The 20033-nt window shown below is 42.3% G+C and overlaps 1 protein-coding gene across 5 annotated transcripts in view; it reads right to left on the bottom strand.

Annotated features, from left to right (window-relative positions):
* RNF170 (ring finger protein 170) overlaps positions 1 to 20033 on the bottom strand; it is a 47195-nt gene that overhangs the window by 12769 nt on the left and 14393 nt on the right. For all 5 annotated transcript variants that reach the window (XM_016959445.3, XM_016959444.4, XM_016959442.3 and 2 more), the window contains exons 3-5: positions 11454 to 11529; positions 7526 to 7634; positions 2960 to 3033 (exon numbers count right to left, since the gene is read on the bottom strand). In XM_016959445.3, coding sequence (XP_016814934.1) covers positions 2960 to 3033; positions 7526 to 7634; positions 11454 to 11529 — 259 coding nt within the window. The remainder of the gene's footprint in view (positions 1 to 2959; positions 3034 to 7525; positions 7635 to 11453; positions 11530 to 20033) is intronic.

A 20033-nucleotide genomic window follows, 5' to 3' on the forward strand; every position in this document is an offset into this window, starting at 1 on the left:
TATTGTCATATAACATAATACATTTAACCCTGCTTCCTTCATGGTTGTGGTAACAAGGATATACAAATGTCCCAGGACCATACTGGGGTAATCTGACGGTGACAATACCTTGAAAAATAAATACACTTTAGGACGTAGCACTCTTATAGAAAATGGTCACTAATGATTGTATGATGACATAAAAACGGGAAGGAGTGGTGGCCGATTTAGTTTTAAATCATTTAGTTGTTGTTTTGTCCTTCCTCAGTTCAGCTGTAAAACCAAGGCTTCCCACTGTTTAGATGCTTTCCAAACAGCTAAAAGAAGGCGTGACTAAGCACAGAAGGTGGTGAGAACAGCAGGTGCAGCCATCACTTCCTTCACAAATTTGTTAATAAAAATGCATTCTTTCAATACACATTAATGGAACACCTATGGCGGGCCAGGCACTCTGCTTAGTGCTAGGTATGCCAGAAAAATGAAGTCAAAAGCCTGCTCCAGGGTGACTACAACACCCACAAGGAAAGGGGAGGAAGACCTGGCCGACAGCCTTACATGGTCCTGGGGCAGGTGCAAGAATGCTGCTGTGAGAGCGAGGATCTCTTCTGCCTGGGGTGGTCAGAAAGCCTGATACTGAGCCAAACCTGGAAATGGTGGTAGGACTGTGGCTGGTGTGCACGCATTCAAGGGGAGAAGTGGTGAATGTGTTCCAGTCAGAGGCGGCAGCCTGTGTATTGCTATTTCCATGACCATTTACTGAAGGGGCTACTGAAAACAGGAGGTAGAACAAGCATTTGCCATCTGTCTTGCCTCCAGGATGAATTACTCTTATCTTAGGGAACCAAGACCTATTATATTAAGACAACTTTATCTCGACCTTCTGAGCCTCTAGTCAATTTATGGATGGTACACAGGATACCACCGGCTACTGTACACATGCCCTATGAAAAGCCATGGGCAGAACCAAGAAGAGGGAGGGCCTGGAACTATTTTTTTAATGTAAGACCTACTCCCTGGTTTGGATGTTGCTGACTGAGAGCAAAAGATGCCAAGAAGTAGTACGGGCAAATAAGCTTCAATTAAAAAAAAAATTTTTTTTTTGAGACAGTTTTGCTCTGTCTCCAGGCTGGAATGCAGTGACACCACCTCGGCTCACTGCAACCTCCACCTCCCAGGTTCAAGTGATTTTTCTGCCTCAGCCTCCCGAGTAGCTGGGACTACAGGTGTGTGCCACCATGCGCAGCTAATTTTTGTATATTTAGTACAGACTGGGTTTCACCATGTTGGCCAAGATGGTCTTGATCTCTTGACCTTGTGATCTGCCCGCCTCAGCCTCCCAAAGTGCTAGGATTACAGGCGTGAGCCACCACGCCCGGCCATAAGCTTCAATGTTGACTGCCTTGTGTCACGCATCAAATCAGCCAGAGAGGCATATAGAAACATCAGTTTTCCTCCTGACCATGTGGCCACAAGTAAAATATGAAAGAGGCAGAATTTGGGAATGTATAAGCAAGAATGGTAAGAAAATGACTTGGACCTCCCTCTTTGCACCAAAATAAGAGGGCAGTTGAGGGGAAACAGACAGCTACAATAAAGGCTGAAGGAGAGAGAGAGAGAGTGTGTGTGTGTGTGTGTGTGTGTGAACATTCCACCCATGGGTAAGTGGAGGAATACTTTTTTTTTTTAGTGATGTAATCTCGTTCTATTGCCCAAGCTGGAGTGCAGTCCCATGATCATAGCTCATTGCAGCCTCAACCTCCTGAGCTCAAGCAATCCCCCCACCTCAGCCTCCCAAGTAGCTGGGACTACAGGTATACACCACCACACCTGGCTAATTTCATTTTTTAAATTTTTTTGTAGAGATGGAATCTCATTTTGTTGCCCAAGCTGGTATCGAACTCCCAGCTTCAAGTGATCCTCCTGCCTTGGCCTCCCAAAGTGCTGGGATTACAGGCATGAGCTACTGCGCCCACCCTGTATTTTTATTTTAAATGAAAAATAAATATAAAGGAAATTATGAAAAACAGTGTACAACTGACACAATGTCCTATTTTGTCATACTTAAAAACTGAGAATGTTGGTTTCTCAGAATTGTTCAGTATTTCATTTCTCCAGTTTATCAAAGAAATGGAGAGAATTTGGCATGTCTCATCTGCAGTGACATTTCAGTCTCACGTTCATGCTTACTTACTGCCTCCCTCCTCAGGTGGCTTCGATGCTAACTGTCATGGTCTAAGCTGTTCTGGACAATGCAATGTGGCCATGTCTCTAAAAGGAACGAAACATTAAAAAAAAAATCATTATATACCATTTAAAGCTATCTGGGTCCTCACTGGAAAAAGACAGATTAAATATAAATTGAAAAGGAAAAAAAATTTTTTTTCAAAACAAGTATATGTAGAGGATATATGCTCAAGCCTGATTGTCTTTCACTACAACTGTAGGATTTCAAATAGGATTCCCTTTTGTAGTGGTATCTCAGTGACAGTTTTAAAAAAATAATCGTGGGCCGGGTACAGTTTAAAAAAAAAAAAATCGTGGGCTGGGCGTGGTATCTCATGCCTGTAATCCCAGCACCTTTGGAGGCTGAGGCAGGAGGATTGCTTGCGTTCAGGAGTTTCAGACCAGCCTGGGCAATGCAGGGAGACCTCATCTTTACTAAAAATAAAAAAATTAGCCAGGCATGGTGGCACATGCCTATAGTCCCAGCTACTCAGGAGGCTAAGGTGGAAGGATTGCTTGGGCCCAGGAGGTCGAGGCTGCAGGAAGCTACGATCATGCCACTGCACTGCAAGACCTTTTTTAAAAAAAAATAAAAATAAATAAAAAAATAATAATAATATACGGTGACATCAAAGAAGATTTGGATAAATGAAGTTCTGCTAAAAAGACAATAATAATTCCAAATGTAGATACAAAAACTATAAAAATGTACAAAATAAACTAGCATAAATGATACTTTCTGCACACAAAACATTACCGTTTGTCTACAGATTGGACAACTGATTGCCCCAAGCCATGAACCATATCGCCAGTAAGCAACAATGCAGGCACCTAATAGACAAAACAAAACAAACACATAACCCATTAATATTGATGTTTTAAAGTCCACATATCCTCAGAAAGATTCAACTATTTGAAATATTTTAACAGTACCACGTTATTTAAAAATACCTTTTACTTCATCCAGCCAACCCTTCAGGCAAATTCAAATCTAGTAAGAACTCCTAGCCATTAAAAATTTTTTTATTTAAATTCCAAGTTAAGGCCGGGCACAGTGGCTCACGCCTGTTATCCCAGCACTTTGGGAAGCCAAGCTGGGTGGATCACTTGAGATCAGGAGTTTGAGACCAGGGTGGCCAATATGGTGAAACCCCGTCTCTACTAAAAAATACAAAAATCAGCCGGGTGCGGTGGCACACGCCTGTAATCCCAGCTACTTGGGAGGCTGAGGCAGGAAAATCACTTGAACCCGGGAGGTGGAGGTTGCAATGAGCTGAGATCATGTCACTGCACTCCAGCCTGGGCAACAAAGCAAGACTCTGTCTCAAAAAAAAACCTCCAAGTTAATCTACAGTTGTACACAATCAAAAGCAAGTATATATTAACTGCCTTAATACTATGAAGCTTCATACAAAACATTATATTTCCTATGTGATATAAATAAAACAATAATTAAACATCATTGTAAATATAACAACCAACAAATCAGAGCATAAATTTTCTGTTCTAAATTTGATATGTTACAAAACACAACTTTTAAAAGAGTTTAGAAAACCAAATTATCAATGTATTAACTAATAGTAATAAGTGGCCAGGCGCGGTGGCTCACACCTGTAATCCCAGCACTATGGGTGGCTGAGGCGGGTGGATCACGAGGTCAGGAGTTCGAGACCAGCCTGGCCAACATAGTAAAACCCCATCTCTACAAAAATACAAAAAAATTAGCCGGGGGTGGTGGTGGGTGCTACTTGGGAGGCTACTTGGGAGCTACTTGGGAGGCTGAGGCAAGGAGATCCCAGCTACTTGGGAGGCTGAGGCAAGGAGAATCGCTTCAATCTGGGAGGCGGAGGTTGCAGTGAGCTGAGATTATGCCACTGCATTATAGCCGGCTGACAGTGCGAGACTCCGTCTCAGAAAAAAAAAAAAAAACTAGTACAAGCAAGGAATCAAAGGACACAAAAAGATTATATGCTCTGCCCTAATGAAGTTTAGAATCCAGTTCAAGAATTGAATCAACTCTTGCACTAGATGGATTGGATTTTTCTGCTTGAAGGTATTCATGAGCAGCAAGCCAGCCGAAGATGGGCAACACAGCCTAAAGGAAGAGTCTGGCGACCTCAAGAAGGCACAGGTGTGCCAAGTGTATAAGTACCAAACTTCAGGCCAATAAGAGGTGAAGGAATAGTTTTGAATACTGTCTGGGATTTAAGGGGCCAATCCACTTTCTTTTTTGTAGGACACCTGCATCTTCAACTATCCAGGTCCCACTGTGAATCTGAACTAAGTGCTAAGTGCTGAACTAGGGTCCCTTCTCCCTCCACGAACCTCTGTGTATTCTTGCTCTTGCCTCAGCAACCTGGCTTAGCCCTCATGTGTTCCTTATTCCTCCAGATCAAATAAGTGTTCAGAATGCAGAACAAGCAATGGCAATCCAATTGAGGAGACCAAGATGACATACTCAAATCAATGTAGAAGGCAAATCTTCAACTGTGTAATATTAACTTGAAATATAAAAAAGGGCCAGGCACAGTGGCTCACACCTGTAATCCCAGCACTTTGGGAGGCTGAGGCAGGCGGATCACCTGAGGTTGGGAGTTCGAGACCAGCCTGACCAACATGGAGAAACCCTGTCTCTACTAAAAATACAAAATTAGCCAGGCTTGGTGGTGCATGCCTGTAATCCCAGCTACTTGGGAGGTTAATGCAGGAGAATTGCTTGAACCTGGGAGGTGGAGGTTGCAGTGAGCCAAGATTGCGCCACTGCACTCCAGCCTGGGCAATAAGAGCAAAACTCCGTCTCAAAAAAAAAAAAAAAAAAAGGCCGGGCGCGGTGGCTCACACCTGTAATCCCAGCACTTTAGGAGGCCAAGGCGGGTGGATCACGAGGTCAGGAGATCAAGACCATCATGGCTAACATGGTGAAACCCCATTTCTCCTAAAAAATACAAAAAATTAGCCAGGTGTGGTGGCAGGCGCCTGTAGTCCCAGCTACTCAGGAGGCTGAGGCAGGAGAATGGTTTGAACCCGGGAGGCGGAGCTTGCAGTGAGCCGAGATCGTGCCACTGCAATCCAGCCTGGGCGACAGAGCAAGACTCCATCTCAAAAAAAAAAAAAAAGAAAAAGAAAAAGAAATACAAAAAAGGAGTGCAGAGAAGTATGCATTAGAAACTAACTTGTAGAAAAGAAAGGATTTGAACTGAACTTCATAGGAAAGATGAGATTTAGATAGGCAGAAAACAGGAGGGAGGACACTTCAGGTTTTAAGAACAGCAAGGGCAAATGTCGGAAAGGAGTGTCACGTGGATTAGGTTCAAGAGGAGAAACGTATCTGCCTTCTATGATGTCCGTTTAATTTTCCCTGCCCAATCTTTCATAACTTTCCTGGTGATTAGCATTTCCAATAGAAAATTAAAAGATAAAAACTGAAATAAGCATTTTATACTTTGTTAGCTACTTAAGTGAAAACCTTAAAGAAGAGACTGGAATGAGTAGATGAAGCAATGATGAGATTGGATTACTGAAAGAGCACAAGGTACAGGAAACCCTGCCATTATATGGTATGGGTTCCAAATATGCCATCTCCAACTGCACAAATAACACTGTATCTAATAATTCTATACTATGAAGTTAGACAAAAGGGCCAACACAATTTACAGGACGATTATATGCTACATGTTAAATTAGTCCCTATATGAAAATTTCCTACATTTTGGGAGCAATAATACCCTATCTCAAACACAACTGTTTAAACAGAAACAATAAAAAACTAGGTCTAGTGATTGGACAAATCGAAGTGGCTTCGAGTGTTTACTATTGTATGAACCACTAATCATGCAAAACTGAGCACAGGGATTGAAGATAAACCTCGGTTTAAAAACTTGGCTCTGTCTGGGCTGGGTGCAGTGGCTCACATCTGTGATCCCAGCACTTTGGGAGGCTGAGGTGGGTGGATCACGATGTCAGGAGTTCGAGACCAGTCTGGCCAACATGGTGAAACCCCATCTCTACAAAAATACAAAAATTAGCTGGGCATGGTGGCAGGCACCTCTAATCCCAGCTGCTTGGGAGGCTGAGGCAGGAGAATCGTTTGAACCTGGGAGGCAGAGGTTGCAGTGAGCAGAGATCGCACCATTGCACTCCAGTCTGGGCGACAAGGCGAGACTCCATTTCAAAAAAAAAAAAAAAAGAATTGGCTCTGTCACTTAACAACTGGGCTACTCTTTGTAAAATGTATTATTATTATTTGTCAGACAGGATCTTGCTCTGCTGCCCATGCTGGAGTGCAGTAGCATGATCACAGTTCATTGCAGGCTCAAGCTCCTGGGCTCAAGCGATTCTCCTTCCTCAGCCTCCCCAGTAGCTGGGATTGCACATGTGAGCTATTGCGCCTGGCTAATTTCTTACTTTTTTGTGGAGACAGGGTCTCCTTATGTTGCCCAGGCTGGCCTCCAACTCCTGGGCTCAAGCAATCCTCCTGCCTTAGCCTCCCAAAGTGCTGAGATTACAGGCGTGAGCCACAGCGCCTGGCCTCTTTGTAAAATTTCTTCACATCTCTAAAGCCTGTTTCCTCATAGGTGGGGTTAGATGAAGTACATTAATGTCCAATACATAGGCACGTAATAACTGATACTTTGCCCCTCAATCTTCTATGGCATAAGAAGCCATAGAAGATTTTCCTGAATCTGCAGATTCAGGAAAAATGAGTGGTGGAAAGCACTCCTTCCTGATACTAAGTAAGTGTGAAATTATTCCCTTCTTACCCCAAGGTATGCTCTAGGATTCTCATTCTCCTTCATTAAACCTCAAGAAGTTGAGAGAGACAGAGACAGAGACAAACAGACTGAGACTAAGACCTTTAAGACTTTTAGTACAAACTCAGAGTCAAAAGAGGCAGGAGGACTAAGGCAGGGTCTTGGGCAGGTTCTTGAGAGAAGAACCTTCCTGCCCTGGCAAGGATGAATAATAAATGAAAATCCCAAAAAGTGATGAACGAAGAGGGACTCAGTGAATCCCTCATGCTATGGATCTACTTGAACTACTGTCCAAACAAACATATTTCTGTTTATGGGGAAGCTGAATAGTTTCTTTAACCTCTGAACCCATAGCTGCTACATGGACACACTAAATAGAAAATAAATAAGTAAGTATATTATTTAGATGCTAAGTACACTTGGTTGACAAGTAGAGCAGGATATCAGAGGTAATCTACCCTACTCACAAAATACAAAATGTGACAAAGAGAAAATTGGGAATCCAGCCTTTGTACACATAGAGGTCTTGGTCTACACAGTCACTTTTCCCAAGTATAGTGTTGTTTGCTTACCACAAAAAAGATGTCCACAGTTGGTCTCCACCGGGAAGGAGGCTTGGTGCAGGCAGATGGGACAGTACATGTCAGTGTAGAACTGCTGTCGAGCGGCAGCAGGTGCATCCTAATAAGAACACAGGTGCACACATTGGAACACAACACATGTGGCCCTCAACAGTATCTCATGTTAAATTATATTTGAGAACAGAGTCAGCAGTGTGTAACCCTCATCAAACTGTAAACGTGCAATAGTTTAAGGTTATAATTTTAAGAATGTTATGAGGCTATATTGTTTTTATTTAAGCTGCATGGTCTCCACTTTCCTTCCTAAACACAATTTAAAGACAAAAACTTAGATTAACTCAAGAGTTCATCTTTTACTCTACTGGAATAAGTAAATTATTCTGAGTAACACAAGGCTGAGCTAGTGCATAAGCTAACAATAATAAATGTCGAGGTCAGGTGCAGTGACTCACGCCTGTAATCCCAGCACTTTGGGAGGCCGAGGCAAGTGGATCACTTGAGCCTAGGAGTTCCAGACGAGCCTGGGCAACATGGCAAAACCCCATCTCTACAAAAAATAGAAAAATTAGCCAGGAGTGGTGGTGGCATGCGCCTGTAGTCCCAGCTACTTGGGAGACTGAGGTGGGAGGTCACCTGAGCCTGGGAGGTTGAAGCTGGAGTGAGCCGTGACTGCACCACTGCACTCCAGCCTAGGTGACAGAGCGAGACCCTGTCTCAAAAAGAAAAAAATATCAAATGTCAAACTGTTTTCTAAGTCTTCACTTTTTTCATTTTCAACATCTTTTTCATTTTAAAAGTGTTGCACATATGCAAGATACATCTAGATATCAAAGACCTCACTAGGATGGATCATGAGGGCAAGGGATTTATCTGTAGGACTCATTGTACCTCAGGACCTAGAAAAGTGTCTACATGGCCGGGCACGGTGGCTCACACCTGTAACCCCAGCACTTTGGGTGGCTAAAGTGGGTGGATCACTTGAGGTCAGGAGTTCGAGACCAGCCTGGTCAACATGGTGAAACCCTGTCTCTACCACAAAATACAAAAATTGGCTGGGCATGGTGGCGCGCACCTGTAGTCCCAGCTATTCGGAAGGGTGAGGTGGGAGAATCACTTGAACTCAAGAGGTAAAGACTGCAATGAGCCAAGATCACACCGCTATACTCCTGCCTGGGCAACAGAGACCCTGTCTCAAAAAAAAAAAAAAGTGTCTACATAACATATATTTTATGTTATTGTATTGTAAAAGTACTTTTTTATCAAAACTTGTTTTAATGGAACCCAGCACAGATAAAGTTGCTAGCATGAAAAATATCTAATTACAGAAAAAAGTATTAAGTTTACTAAATAGGAACTGTTCTTAAGTGAATCAGATTTTTGCCACTCAATATTCATAAACAAATTTAATAAATTTAAATAATAATAAATATAACTAAAATTTCATACTTCCAAAACAGTCCTAAATCACCAGAATATTCTGTGATCCAAGGCTACACCTTGATGTTATAGTCACTTATGTCAGTTCTAATGCTACAAAAAGTGTACAGCACTTTATGTTCCCTTCTCTACTTTTTTTTTTTTTGAGACAGAGTCTCGCTCTGTCACCCAGGCTGGAGTGCAGTGGCACAATCTCAGCTCACTGAAACCTCTGCCTCCTGGGTTCAAGTGATTCTCCTGCTTCAGCCTCTGGAGTAGCTGCGATTACAAGCGCCTGGCTAAAGTTGTGTTTTTAGTAGAGATGGGGTTTCGCCATGTTGCCCAGGGTGGTCTTGAACTCCTGACCTTAGGTGATCTGCCCGCCTCAGCCTCCCAAAGTGCTGGGATTACAGGCGTGAGCCACTGCACCCAGCCTTCTCCTTATTAATTTTTAAAGAAATTGACAAAAAACAATTAACGGTGCTGTCCAACAGAACTTTCTGCAATAATTGAAATCTTTATCAGTGCTATCCAATACAGTAGCCACAAGCCACATGTGGCCATTGTGTACTTGAAATGTGGCCAGTGTGACTAAAAGACTTAATTTCAGATTGTGTTTAATTTTAACTCACTTGAATAGCCACAGGTGGCTGGTAGCTGCCATACTGGACAGCACAGAACAGACTACATCGCCAGCCTTATTTTCACTCTGAGAGCTGTGTGCTGGGCCTCAGGAAGAGGTGAGGCAGTTGAGTGGACACTGCTGCAAGGAGACCTGGAAGATTCTCCTCAATCTGGGGCCCCTCCATAGCTGAACCCAGTCATGAAATTGCTAGTGTGAGTGTTAGCAAATCTTAGCAGTCTCATATGTTAATGAGAATAATAATAGTTGCCTTACTTATGTCTAAAGATTAAATACAATTGTTGTTTGGGAAATCACTTTGTAAATTATAAAACACTATCTCAACATGAATTATGGGTAACAATTGTTATGGAACACAGTACTACTAATAAGCTTAAACTATTCTGTCTTTTTTAGACGGAGTCTCACTCTCTGTCACCAGGCTGGAGTGCAGTGGCGCAATCTCAGCTCACTACAACCTCCGCCTCCCAGGTTCAAGTGATTCTCCTGCCTCAGCCTCCCAAGTAGCTGGGACAACAGGTGTGCGCCACCATGCCCGGCCAATTTTTGTATTTTTAGTAGAGATGGGGTTTCACCATATTGGCCAGGATGGTCTTGATCTCTTGACCTCGTGATCTGCTTGCCTTGGCCTCTCAAAGTGCTAAAATTACAGGCATGAGCCACTGCACCTGGCCCCGCTTAAGTTATTCTTTATCAATAAATATAAGTTCCATGAGGGTAGGAATTTTTGTCTGTTTAATTCACAATTGAATTCCCAATGCCTAGAAAATGTATGGCATGTGGTAGATGTTCAAAAAATATCTGGTGAATGGATAAATTATAAAACCCTTATTGGGGCTAGGCATGGTGGGCTCACACTTATAATCCCAGCACTTTGGTTTTAGTCAAGCAAGCACAGCTCACTGTAGCCTCAACCTCCCAGGCTCGAGAGATCCTCCCACTTCAGCCTCCTGAGTAGCTGGGACTATAGCTGTGCACCACCATACCCAGCTAGCTTTTGTATTTTTAGTAGAGACAGAGTTTTGTCATGTTGCCCAAACTGGTCTCAAACTCCTAAGCTCAAGTGATTCTCCCGCCTCGGCCTCCCAAAGTGCTGGGATTACAGGTGTGAGCCACCATGCCCAGACTAATCCCAGCAATTTGGGAGGCCGAGGTGAGAGGACTGCTTGAGCTCAAAAGTTGGACAGCAGCCGGGGCAACATAGTGAGACCCTGTCTCTTTTTTATTAAAAAAAAAAAACAACGTTTATTGGAACTGAAGTTTGATCTATAGGAAAGGAATTTTTAATTTTGTTTCTTGATGTTAGATATCTTAGCCTGAAGGTGTACAATATCCTATTTATTCCAGGCTTCATAAAGTATATCTCCAATTCTTAGAGATTCAATCTGGTAAAAAGCAAAGAACAAACAGGAGAAAAGTTAGTTTTTCTCTTTGCCTAACTAGTTTTGTTGTTATAACTTTGACAACTGAAGAAAAAAGGAGAAAAAAAAAAAAAAAAACAGCCACCTCTTCTAGTTTTTTCTTTGTAGATATTAAGGAGTGTATGTCAGAAAAAATGGTTTTTCTACTACATTTCATTAAGGTCAATTAGACAGCAATTATTTCTACACTAATAAATAATAGGAAAACTGCTATCTTTTAAAGCAAATTAATAATAAACAAACATGAAGACATCTGAATAGATTAAGGCTAGGCAATTTGCCCATTCTTGCAAATATACAATCTATAAAATAATATAAGGTAATTTGAAGCTGGAAAGAAGCCCATGTTTCCAAAAAGTAATTTACTAATGTTTTATCACAATTTCACATGCAAAGGGAGCTATCACATCTACTCCTCAAATAAATACATATACAATACCTGTTCTGTTTGAAGCTGTTCTCGAAGTACCCTTACTAGCTCCTGGTTTTCTGGGTGAATGTTTTGATGTACATTTCTGTTGAATAGAATATAATAAATTTTGAATAGAAAATATTATCATATGAATCCATTTTCTTCATGGGTCTACTTTCTGACTTATAACTACTGGTAATTAATGTAATTGATGGCATACAAGCACTTCACTTCCAGGACTGTACGTTTCAGGCTGTCCTGTGGTGAGTTCTTCTGAGATCACTGATCATTAGCCAATTTCAGGTTCAAGCGGCAAATGGTAAAATCCAGAGGCCTAGTACCTTGGAAATCTATTGTAAATGGAAGCTTACAAGTAATGTAAAGAACATTTGTTTCTTTGGTGAAATTTCTTCAAAATAAGCAGCTATCTAATTTTACCTACTATTATGCATTTGAACGCTTTTCCACATCTAATTAGATCCTTCTCCTAATTTTCAGGTATTAGGGGAGGGGAACAGAGCAGCAACTAAATTTAATGTAGAAAAGCCAAAACTTGGCCGAGTGTGGTGGCTCATGCCTGTAATCCCAGCACTTTCGGAGGCCAAGGCGGGTGGATCACCTGAGGTCAGGAGTTTTGAGACCAGCCTGGCCAACATGGTGAAACCCTGCCTTTACTAAAAATACAAAAATTAGCCGGGCTTGGTGGCGGGCGCCTGTAATCTCAGCTACTCAGGAGGCTGAGGCAGGAGAATTGCTGGAACCCGGGAAGCAGAGGTTGCAGTGAGCTGAGATCATGCCATTGCACTCCAGCCTGGGCCGACAACAGTGAGACTCCATCTCAAAAAAAAAAAAAAGGAAGAAAAGCCAAACCTTAACATGTCACTAATCTCTTGACATTAACAATTAAAATGGTGAATCAAAGGCAAGCGGTTAGTGGCTAATATAAATGGATGGGATAAAACATCCCATACTGAAAGTCAGATGTTGGCTGGGCACGGTGGCTCATGCCTGTAATCCCAGCACTTTGGGAGGCCGAGGCTGGTGGATCACCTGAGGTTGGGAGTTCGAGACCAGCCTGACCAACATGGAGAAAGCCTGTCTCTATTAAAAATATAAAATTAGCTGGGCTTAGTGGCGAATGCCTGTAATCCCAGCTACTCAGAAGGCTGAGGCAGAAGAATCGCTTAAACCCGGGAGGTGGAGGTTGCGGTGATCTGAGATCACGCCATTGCACTCCAGCCTGGGCAACAAGAGCAAAACCATCTTAAAAAAAAAAAAAAAAAGAAAGATGTGTTGGTCAGGCTGGTAGGTGGGGTGGGGGTGAAGCGTTACATGTTATCACAGCTTAATTTCATTTGACTACTGATGTATCTTCTAAACATAAATGTCTTGAACAAGAATATTTTAAGTCTACACAGTCCCATGGTTACTCTACAGAGAGCCTTTACTCTCTGGGTAAGCCAATATCCAACAGACATAAGGACTCTCATATCCGAATGTGATAGGGAAAAGTATAGAAATCCATCCTGTGATTATTCAATTGTTAGCAAAAAAACACAAATTTTAGAAAAAGAAGTCAACTAAATATAACTGTTAGTTCAGAGAAGACATAAAAGCAATTTAAAGTCAAATATCTAAACAATGAAACAATTTGAACTCTGTTTAAACCTGTTAAATCTTATTTTGTTGTTGTTGAGAAGGAGTCTCACTCTGTCACCCAGGCTGGAGTGTGGTGGCACAATCTCAACTCACTGTAACCTTTGCCTCCCAGGTTCAAGCAATTCTCTTGCCTCAGCCTCCTGAGTAGCTGGGATTATGGGCACATGCCACCACGCCTGGCTAATTTTTGTATTTTTAGTAGAGATGGGGTTTCACCATGTTGGCCAGGCTGGTCTCGATCCGGACCTCAGGTGATCTGCCTGCCACGGCCTCCCAAAGTGTGGAGATTACTGGCGTGAGCCACCGCACCTGGCCTAAACCTGTTAAAGCTTGATGCATTCTTCATTTTAAAATAAGGCACATTTTTATGATTGAACAGATGATCTGTGAAAGAAAGCACTCACTATATGAAAGCACCCTGTCAAGGAGCAATCTAACTAGCAGAGGAACCATCTCATTTAAATACCAGTGAATACCTAGGTAAATGGCATTTCTCCATTCTTTGAGAGTAGAAAACCATTCCCTTTTCATTGGAAAAAAAATCGTGATGACGTTTCAGAATACAGACATGAACCACGTGACTGGAAAGCCTCTCCTCTGGCTTCTTTCTATAAGAAAGAAGATGTAGGAATTCTTAAATCTGGTGGTAGAATATTTAATATATATTTTAAAAATATATTTAAATAGAATATATTTTTAAAAATATTCTACCACCAGATTTAAGAATTCCTACATCTTGTTGTGAAGCCAAACAACAAGAACAAATAGCCCAAGCTGCTGAATACTGCCTGTAACTCCCATAATAATGGTATTTGGAGACAAAACCTTTGGGAGGTAATTAGGTCATGAGGGTGGTGCCCTTGTGATAGGATTAGTGCCCTTATAAAAAGAGACATGAGATAACCTGCTCCCTGCTCTACTCTCTTCCATGTAAAGACACAACAAGAAAACCACCATCTACAAACCATGAAGCCAATTCTCGCTAGACACCAGATCTGACAACACCTTGATCTTAAGACCTCCCAGCCTCTCGAACTGTGAGAAATAAATGTTTATTGTTTAAACCACCCAGTCTATGGTTATTTGTTTTTTTGTGGGTTTTTTTTTTTTTTTTTTTGAGACAGAGTCTTGCTCTTTCGCCAAGGCTGGAGTGCCATGGTACAATCTCAGCTCAATGCAACCTCTGCCTCCTGGGTTCTAGTGATTCTCCTGCCTCAGCCTCCCAAGTAGCTGGGACTATAGCTGCACGCCACCACACCCTAATTTTTGTATTTTTACTAGAGACAGGGTTTTACTGTGTTAGCCAGGATGGTCTCAATCTCCTGACCTCATGATCTGCCCGCCTCGGACTCCCAAAGTGCTGGGATTACAGGCGTGAGCCACTGTGCCCGGACTTTTTTTTTTTTTTTTGAGACAGAGTCTTGCTCTGTCGTCCAGGCTGGGGTGCAGCGGCGCCATCTCAGCTCACTGTAAGCTCCATCTCCCGGGTTCATGCCATTCTCCTGTCAGCCTCCCGAGTAGCCCGGCTAATTTTTTGTATTTTTAGTAGAGACCGGGTTTCACTGTGTTAGCCAGGATGGTCTCGATCTCCTGACCTCGTGATCCGCCTGCCTCGGCCTCCCAAAGTGCTGGGATTACAGGCGTGAGCCACTGCGCCTGGCCTGTTTTTGTTTTTGAGACAGATCTCGCTCTGTTTCCAGGCTGGGGTGCAGTGGCACAATCTTGGCTCCCTGCAACTTCCACCTCCCGGGTTCAAGCGATTTCCAGCTAATTTTTATATTTTTAGTAGAGTTGGGGTTTCACCATGTTGGCCCATGTTTTGGCCAGGCTGGTCTTGAACTCCTGACCTCAAGTGATCTGCCTGCCTCAGGCTCCCAAAGTGCTAGGATTACAGGTGTGAGCCACCGCACCCAGCCTATGGTTATTTGTTATAACAAGCCAAACTGATTGAGACAATGGTCAAATACTTTTTGACAAGGGTGCCAAGACCATTCAATAGGGAAAGTACCCTCTTTCAACAAATAAGTGCCAGAAAACTGAATATCCATATTAAAAATATAAAAACTCAAAATGCATCAAAGGGCCAAACTTAAAACTATACAAATTTTAGGAAAAAGCAAGAAAATATTCATGCCATTGGATTCTGGCAATGATTCCTTACATATAAGACAAAAGCACAGGCCAAAAAAAGGAAAAAAACACAAAGATGACTTCTCAAAATCAGAAACTATGTATATCAAAGGGCACTTAAGAGAGTAAGAAGAATATCCACAGAAAGGGACAAAATATTGGCAAATCATATACAGGAAATCCTGATTTTATTTTGTTTCACTTTATTGCACTTAGCAGATATTGCGTTTTTTACAAACTGAAGGTTGTGACAACTTTGTGTTGAGCAAGACTATTGGCACCATTTTTCCAACAGCATGCACTTGCTTCATGTTTCTGTGTCGCCTTTTGGTTATACTTGCAATCAATCAATCAATCAACGTTGTGTATGCTGTGACTGCTCTATTGACCAGCCATTCCCCAGTCTCTCTCCCTCTCCTCAGACCTTCCTATTCCCTGAGGCATTGACAATATTGAAATTAGGCCAACTAATAAATAACTCTATAGTGGCCTCTAGGTGTTCAAGTGAAAGGAAGACTTGCATGTCTCTCACTTCACATAAAACCTAGAAATGATTAAGCTTTGTGAAAAAGACATGTAAAAAGTCGAGCTAGGGCAAAAGTTGTGCTAGTTGGCTAAGTTGTGAATTAAAAGGAAAAATTCCTGAGGGACATTAAAAGTATTACTTAAGTGAACACATAAATGATAAAAAAGCAAAACAGCTTTATTGCTGACATGGAGAAAGTCTGAGTACTCTGGATAGAAGATCAAACCAGCCACAACATTTCCTTAAGCCAAAGCCTAATTCAGAGCAAGTCCCTCCCTCTCTTCAATTCTGTGAAGCTGAGGGAGGAGAGGAAGCTACAGAAGAAAAGTTGAAAGCTAGCAGAGGTTGGTTCATGACATTTAAGGAAAGACGAAGTGCAAACTTTTATTTTATGGAATAGCAAGTGCTGATGGAGAAGCTGCAGCAAGTTATCCAGATCTAGCTAAGATCATTGATGAAGGTGGCTACGCTCAACAACACATTTTTATGTAGAAGAAACAGCTTTCCCTTGCAAGAAGATGACATATAGGACTTTCATAGCTAGAGAGGAGAAGTCAATGCCTGTCTTCAAAGCTTCAAAGGCCAGGCTGACTCTCTTATTAGGGGCTAATGCAACTGGTGACTTTTAAGTTGCAGCCAATGCTCATTGACCATTCTGAAAATCCTAGGGCCCTTGAAAATTATGCTCATCTACTCTGCCTGTGCTCTATAAATGCAACAACAATGCTTGGATAACAGCATATCAAACTATTTAAACCCACTTGAGAGACCTACTGCTCAGAAAAATGACTTTCTTTGAAAATATTACTGCATACATCTGTGTAGTGTATTAACAAAAAAATCTGTTAAAAAGAAAATATCGCTGCTCATTGATAATACACCTAGTCACCCACGAGCTCTAATGGAGATGTACAAGGAGATGAATGTTTTTTTCATGTCTCTTAACACAGCATCCATTCCACAGCCCCATAAATCAAGGATTATTTTGACTTTCAAGTTTTATTACTTAAGAAATACACTTTATGTAGCTGCCATAGATAGTGAGTCCTCTGATGGATCTGGGGAATCAATTGAAACCTTCTGGAAAGGATCCCCCATTCTAGATGCCATCAGAACATTCTTTTTTTTGGCCAGGTGTGGTGGCTCACGCCTGTAATCCCAACACTTTGGGAGGCTGAGATGGGCGGATCATGAGGTCAGGAGTTTGCGACCAGCCTGGCCAACACAGTGAAACACCGTCTCTACTAAAAATACAAAAATTAGCCAAGCACGGTGGCACGTGCCTGTAGTCCCAGTTACTTGGGAGGCTGAGGCAGGAGAACAGCATGAACCCGGGGGGCGGTGGTTGCAGTGAGCCAAGATCATGCTACTGCACTCCAGCCTGGGCAACACAGTGAGACTCCATCTCAAAAGCAATAAATAAAGAATAAAATAACTTTTTTTTTTTTGAGACAGAGTCTCGCCCTGTTGCCCAGGCTGGGAGTATAGTGGTACACTCTTGGCTTGCCTGAACCTCTGTCTCCCAGGTTCAAGCAATTCTCGTGCCTCAGCCTCCCAAGTTGCTGGGATTACAGGTGTGTGCCACCGTGCCTGGCTAATGTTTGTATTTTTAGTAGAGACAAGGTTTCGCCACGTTGGCCAGGCTGGTCTCAAACTCCTGGCCTCAAGTGATCTGCCTGCCTCGCCCTCCCAAAGTGCTGGAATTACAGGCGTGAGCCACCATGCCCCACCAAGAACATTCTTAATTCATGGGAGGAGATCAAAATATCAACATTAACAGGAGTTTGGAAGAAGTTGACTCCAGCCCTCATGGATGACTTTGAGAGGTTCAGGACTTCAGAGGAAGAAGTCACTGCAGATATGGTGGAAACAGCAAGGAAACTAGAATTAGAAGCGGAGGCCGAAGATGTGACCAAACTGCTGCATCATAACAATACTTGATCAGATGAGGAGTTGCTTCCTATGGATGAGCAAAAGAAGTGGTTTCTCAAGATAGAATCTAATCCTGGTAATGACATTGTGAGCATTGTTGAGATGACAACAAGGGATTTAAAATATTACATAAACGAAGTTGATAGAGCAGAAGCAGTCAGGGTTTGGGAGGACTGACTCCAGTTTTGAAAAGAAAGCCTGTGGATAATAAGCAATCAAACTGCATCACATGCTACATACAGAGAAATCTTTTGTGAAAGGAAAAGTCAGTCAATGTGTCAACTTTATTTGTTGTCTCATTTTAAGAAATTGCCAGCCAGGCGCAGTGGCTCATGCCTGTAATCCCAGCAGTTTGGGAGGCTGAGGCGGGCGGATCATGAGGTCAGGAGTTCAAGACAAGCCTGACCAACGTGGTGAAACCCCATCTCTATTAAAAATACAAAAATTAGCTGGGCATGGTGGTGCGCACCTGTAATCCCAGCTACTCAGGAGGCTGAGGGAGGAGAATTGCTTGAACCTGGGAGGTGAAGGTTGCAGTGAGCTGAGATCACGCCACTGCACTCCGGCCTGGGCGACAGAATGATACTCTGTCTCAAAAAAAAAAGTAACTGCCACAGCCACCTCAACTGTCGGCAACCACCACCCTGATCAGTCAGCAGCTGTTAACATGGAGTCAAGACTCTCCACCAGCAAAAACATTACGACTTGCTGAAGGTTCAGATAGATAACTGTTAGCATTTTTTAGCAATAAAGTATTTTATAATTAAAGTATGTACATTGTTTATTAGACATAGTGCTATTACACACATAGACTATGATATAATGTGAACATAACTTTTATATGCACTAGGGAACCAAAAAATTCATATGACTCACTTTATTCACTTTATTGTGGTGGTCTGAAACCAAACCTGAAATATCTATGGGGTATGACTGTATCTGATAATAATATCAGAATATATATAGAACACTTATAACTCAAAAACAAAAAAGTAAACAACCCAATTCAAAAATGGGCAATGGTCTTGAATAGTCAATTCTCCATAGAAGACAGACAAACTGCCAGGTGTGGCGGTGCGAACCTGTAGTCCCAGTTACTCAGGAGGCTGAGGCAGGAGAATTGTTTGAGCCCAGGACTTCTAAGCTGTAATGCAATATGCCACTTGGGTGTCTGCACTAACTTTGGCATCAATATGATGACGTCCCAGGAGCAGGGGCCCATCAGGTTGCCTAAGGAGGAGTGAATTGGCCCAGGATGAAAACAGAGCAGGTCAAAACTCTGGTGTTGCTATTTACAGGAGCAAAGACATGGAATCAACCTACATGCCCATCAATGGTAGACTAGATAAAGAAAATGTGGTGCATATACACCATAGAATACTATGCACCCATAAAAAGGAAAGAATGCAGCAACATGGATGCAGCTGCAGGTCATTTTCCTAAGTGAATTAATATAGAAACAGAAAACCAAATACTAGGGCCAGGAGCAGTGGCTCATGCCTGTAACTTCTGCACTTTGGGAGGCTGAGGTGGGCAGATCACTTGAGCCCTGGAATTTGAGACCAGCCTGGGCAACATGGTGAAACACTGTTTCTACAAAAAATACAAAAATTAGTTGGGCATGGTGGTGCACACCTATCGTCCCAGCTACCCGGGAGGCTGAGGTGGGAGGATCACTTGAGCCTGGGAGATTGAGGCCGCAGTGAGCCATAATCACGCCACTATACTCTAGCCTGGGCAACAGAGTAAGACCCTATCTCAAAAAGAAACCTCAAAAACCAGATAGACGAATGGCCACTAACCATGTGAAGTGATGCTGAACATCATTACTCAGTAGGGAAATACAAATCAAAACCACAGTGAGTTACTACTTCATACCTATTATGGATAGTTATTATTAAAAAAAACACACACACATAGGGAACAACAGTGTTGGCAAGGAAGTAGAGAAACTGCCATGGTGCCTTGCTGGTGGGAATATAAAGCAGGGCAGCTGCTGTGGGAAACAGTCTGGAGGTTCCTTAAAATGTTAAACATAGAAATTACTTTATGACCCAGAAATTCCAGTTGAAAACACAGACTCAAACAGATACTTGTATACCAGTGTTCCTAGCAGCATTATTCACAACAGCCAAAAGGTGGGAGTAACCCAAATGACCACTGACAGATGAATGGAGAAACTAAATATGGTATGTACATACAATGAGAAATTTTAAATTTTAATATTTCTTAGAGACAAGGTCTTGCTCTGTTGTCCAGGCTAGTCTAAAACTCCTGGCCCAAGCAATCTTCCCACCTCAGCCTCCCAAAGTGCTAGGATTACAGGTGTGAGCACCATACCCAATGAAATATTATTTAGT

The sequence above is a fragment of the Pan troglodytes genome, chromosome 7 (genome assembly GCF_028858775.2).
Source record: "Pan troglodytes isolate AG18354 chromosome 7, NHGRI_mPanTro3-v2.0_pri, whole genome shotgun sequence".
Lineage (NCBI taxonomy): Eukaryota > Metazoa > Chordata > Mammalia > Primates > Hominidae > Pan > Pan troglodytes.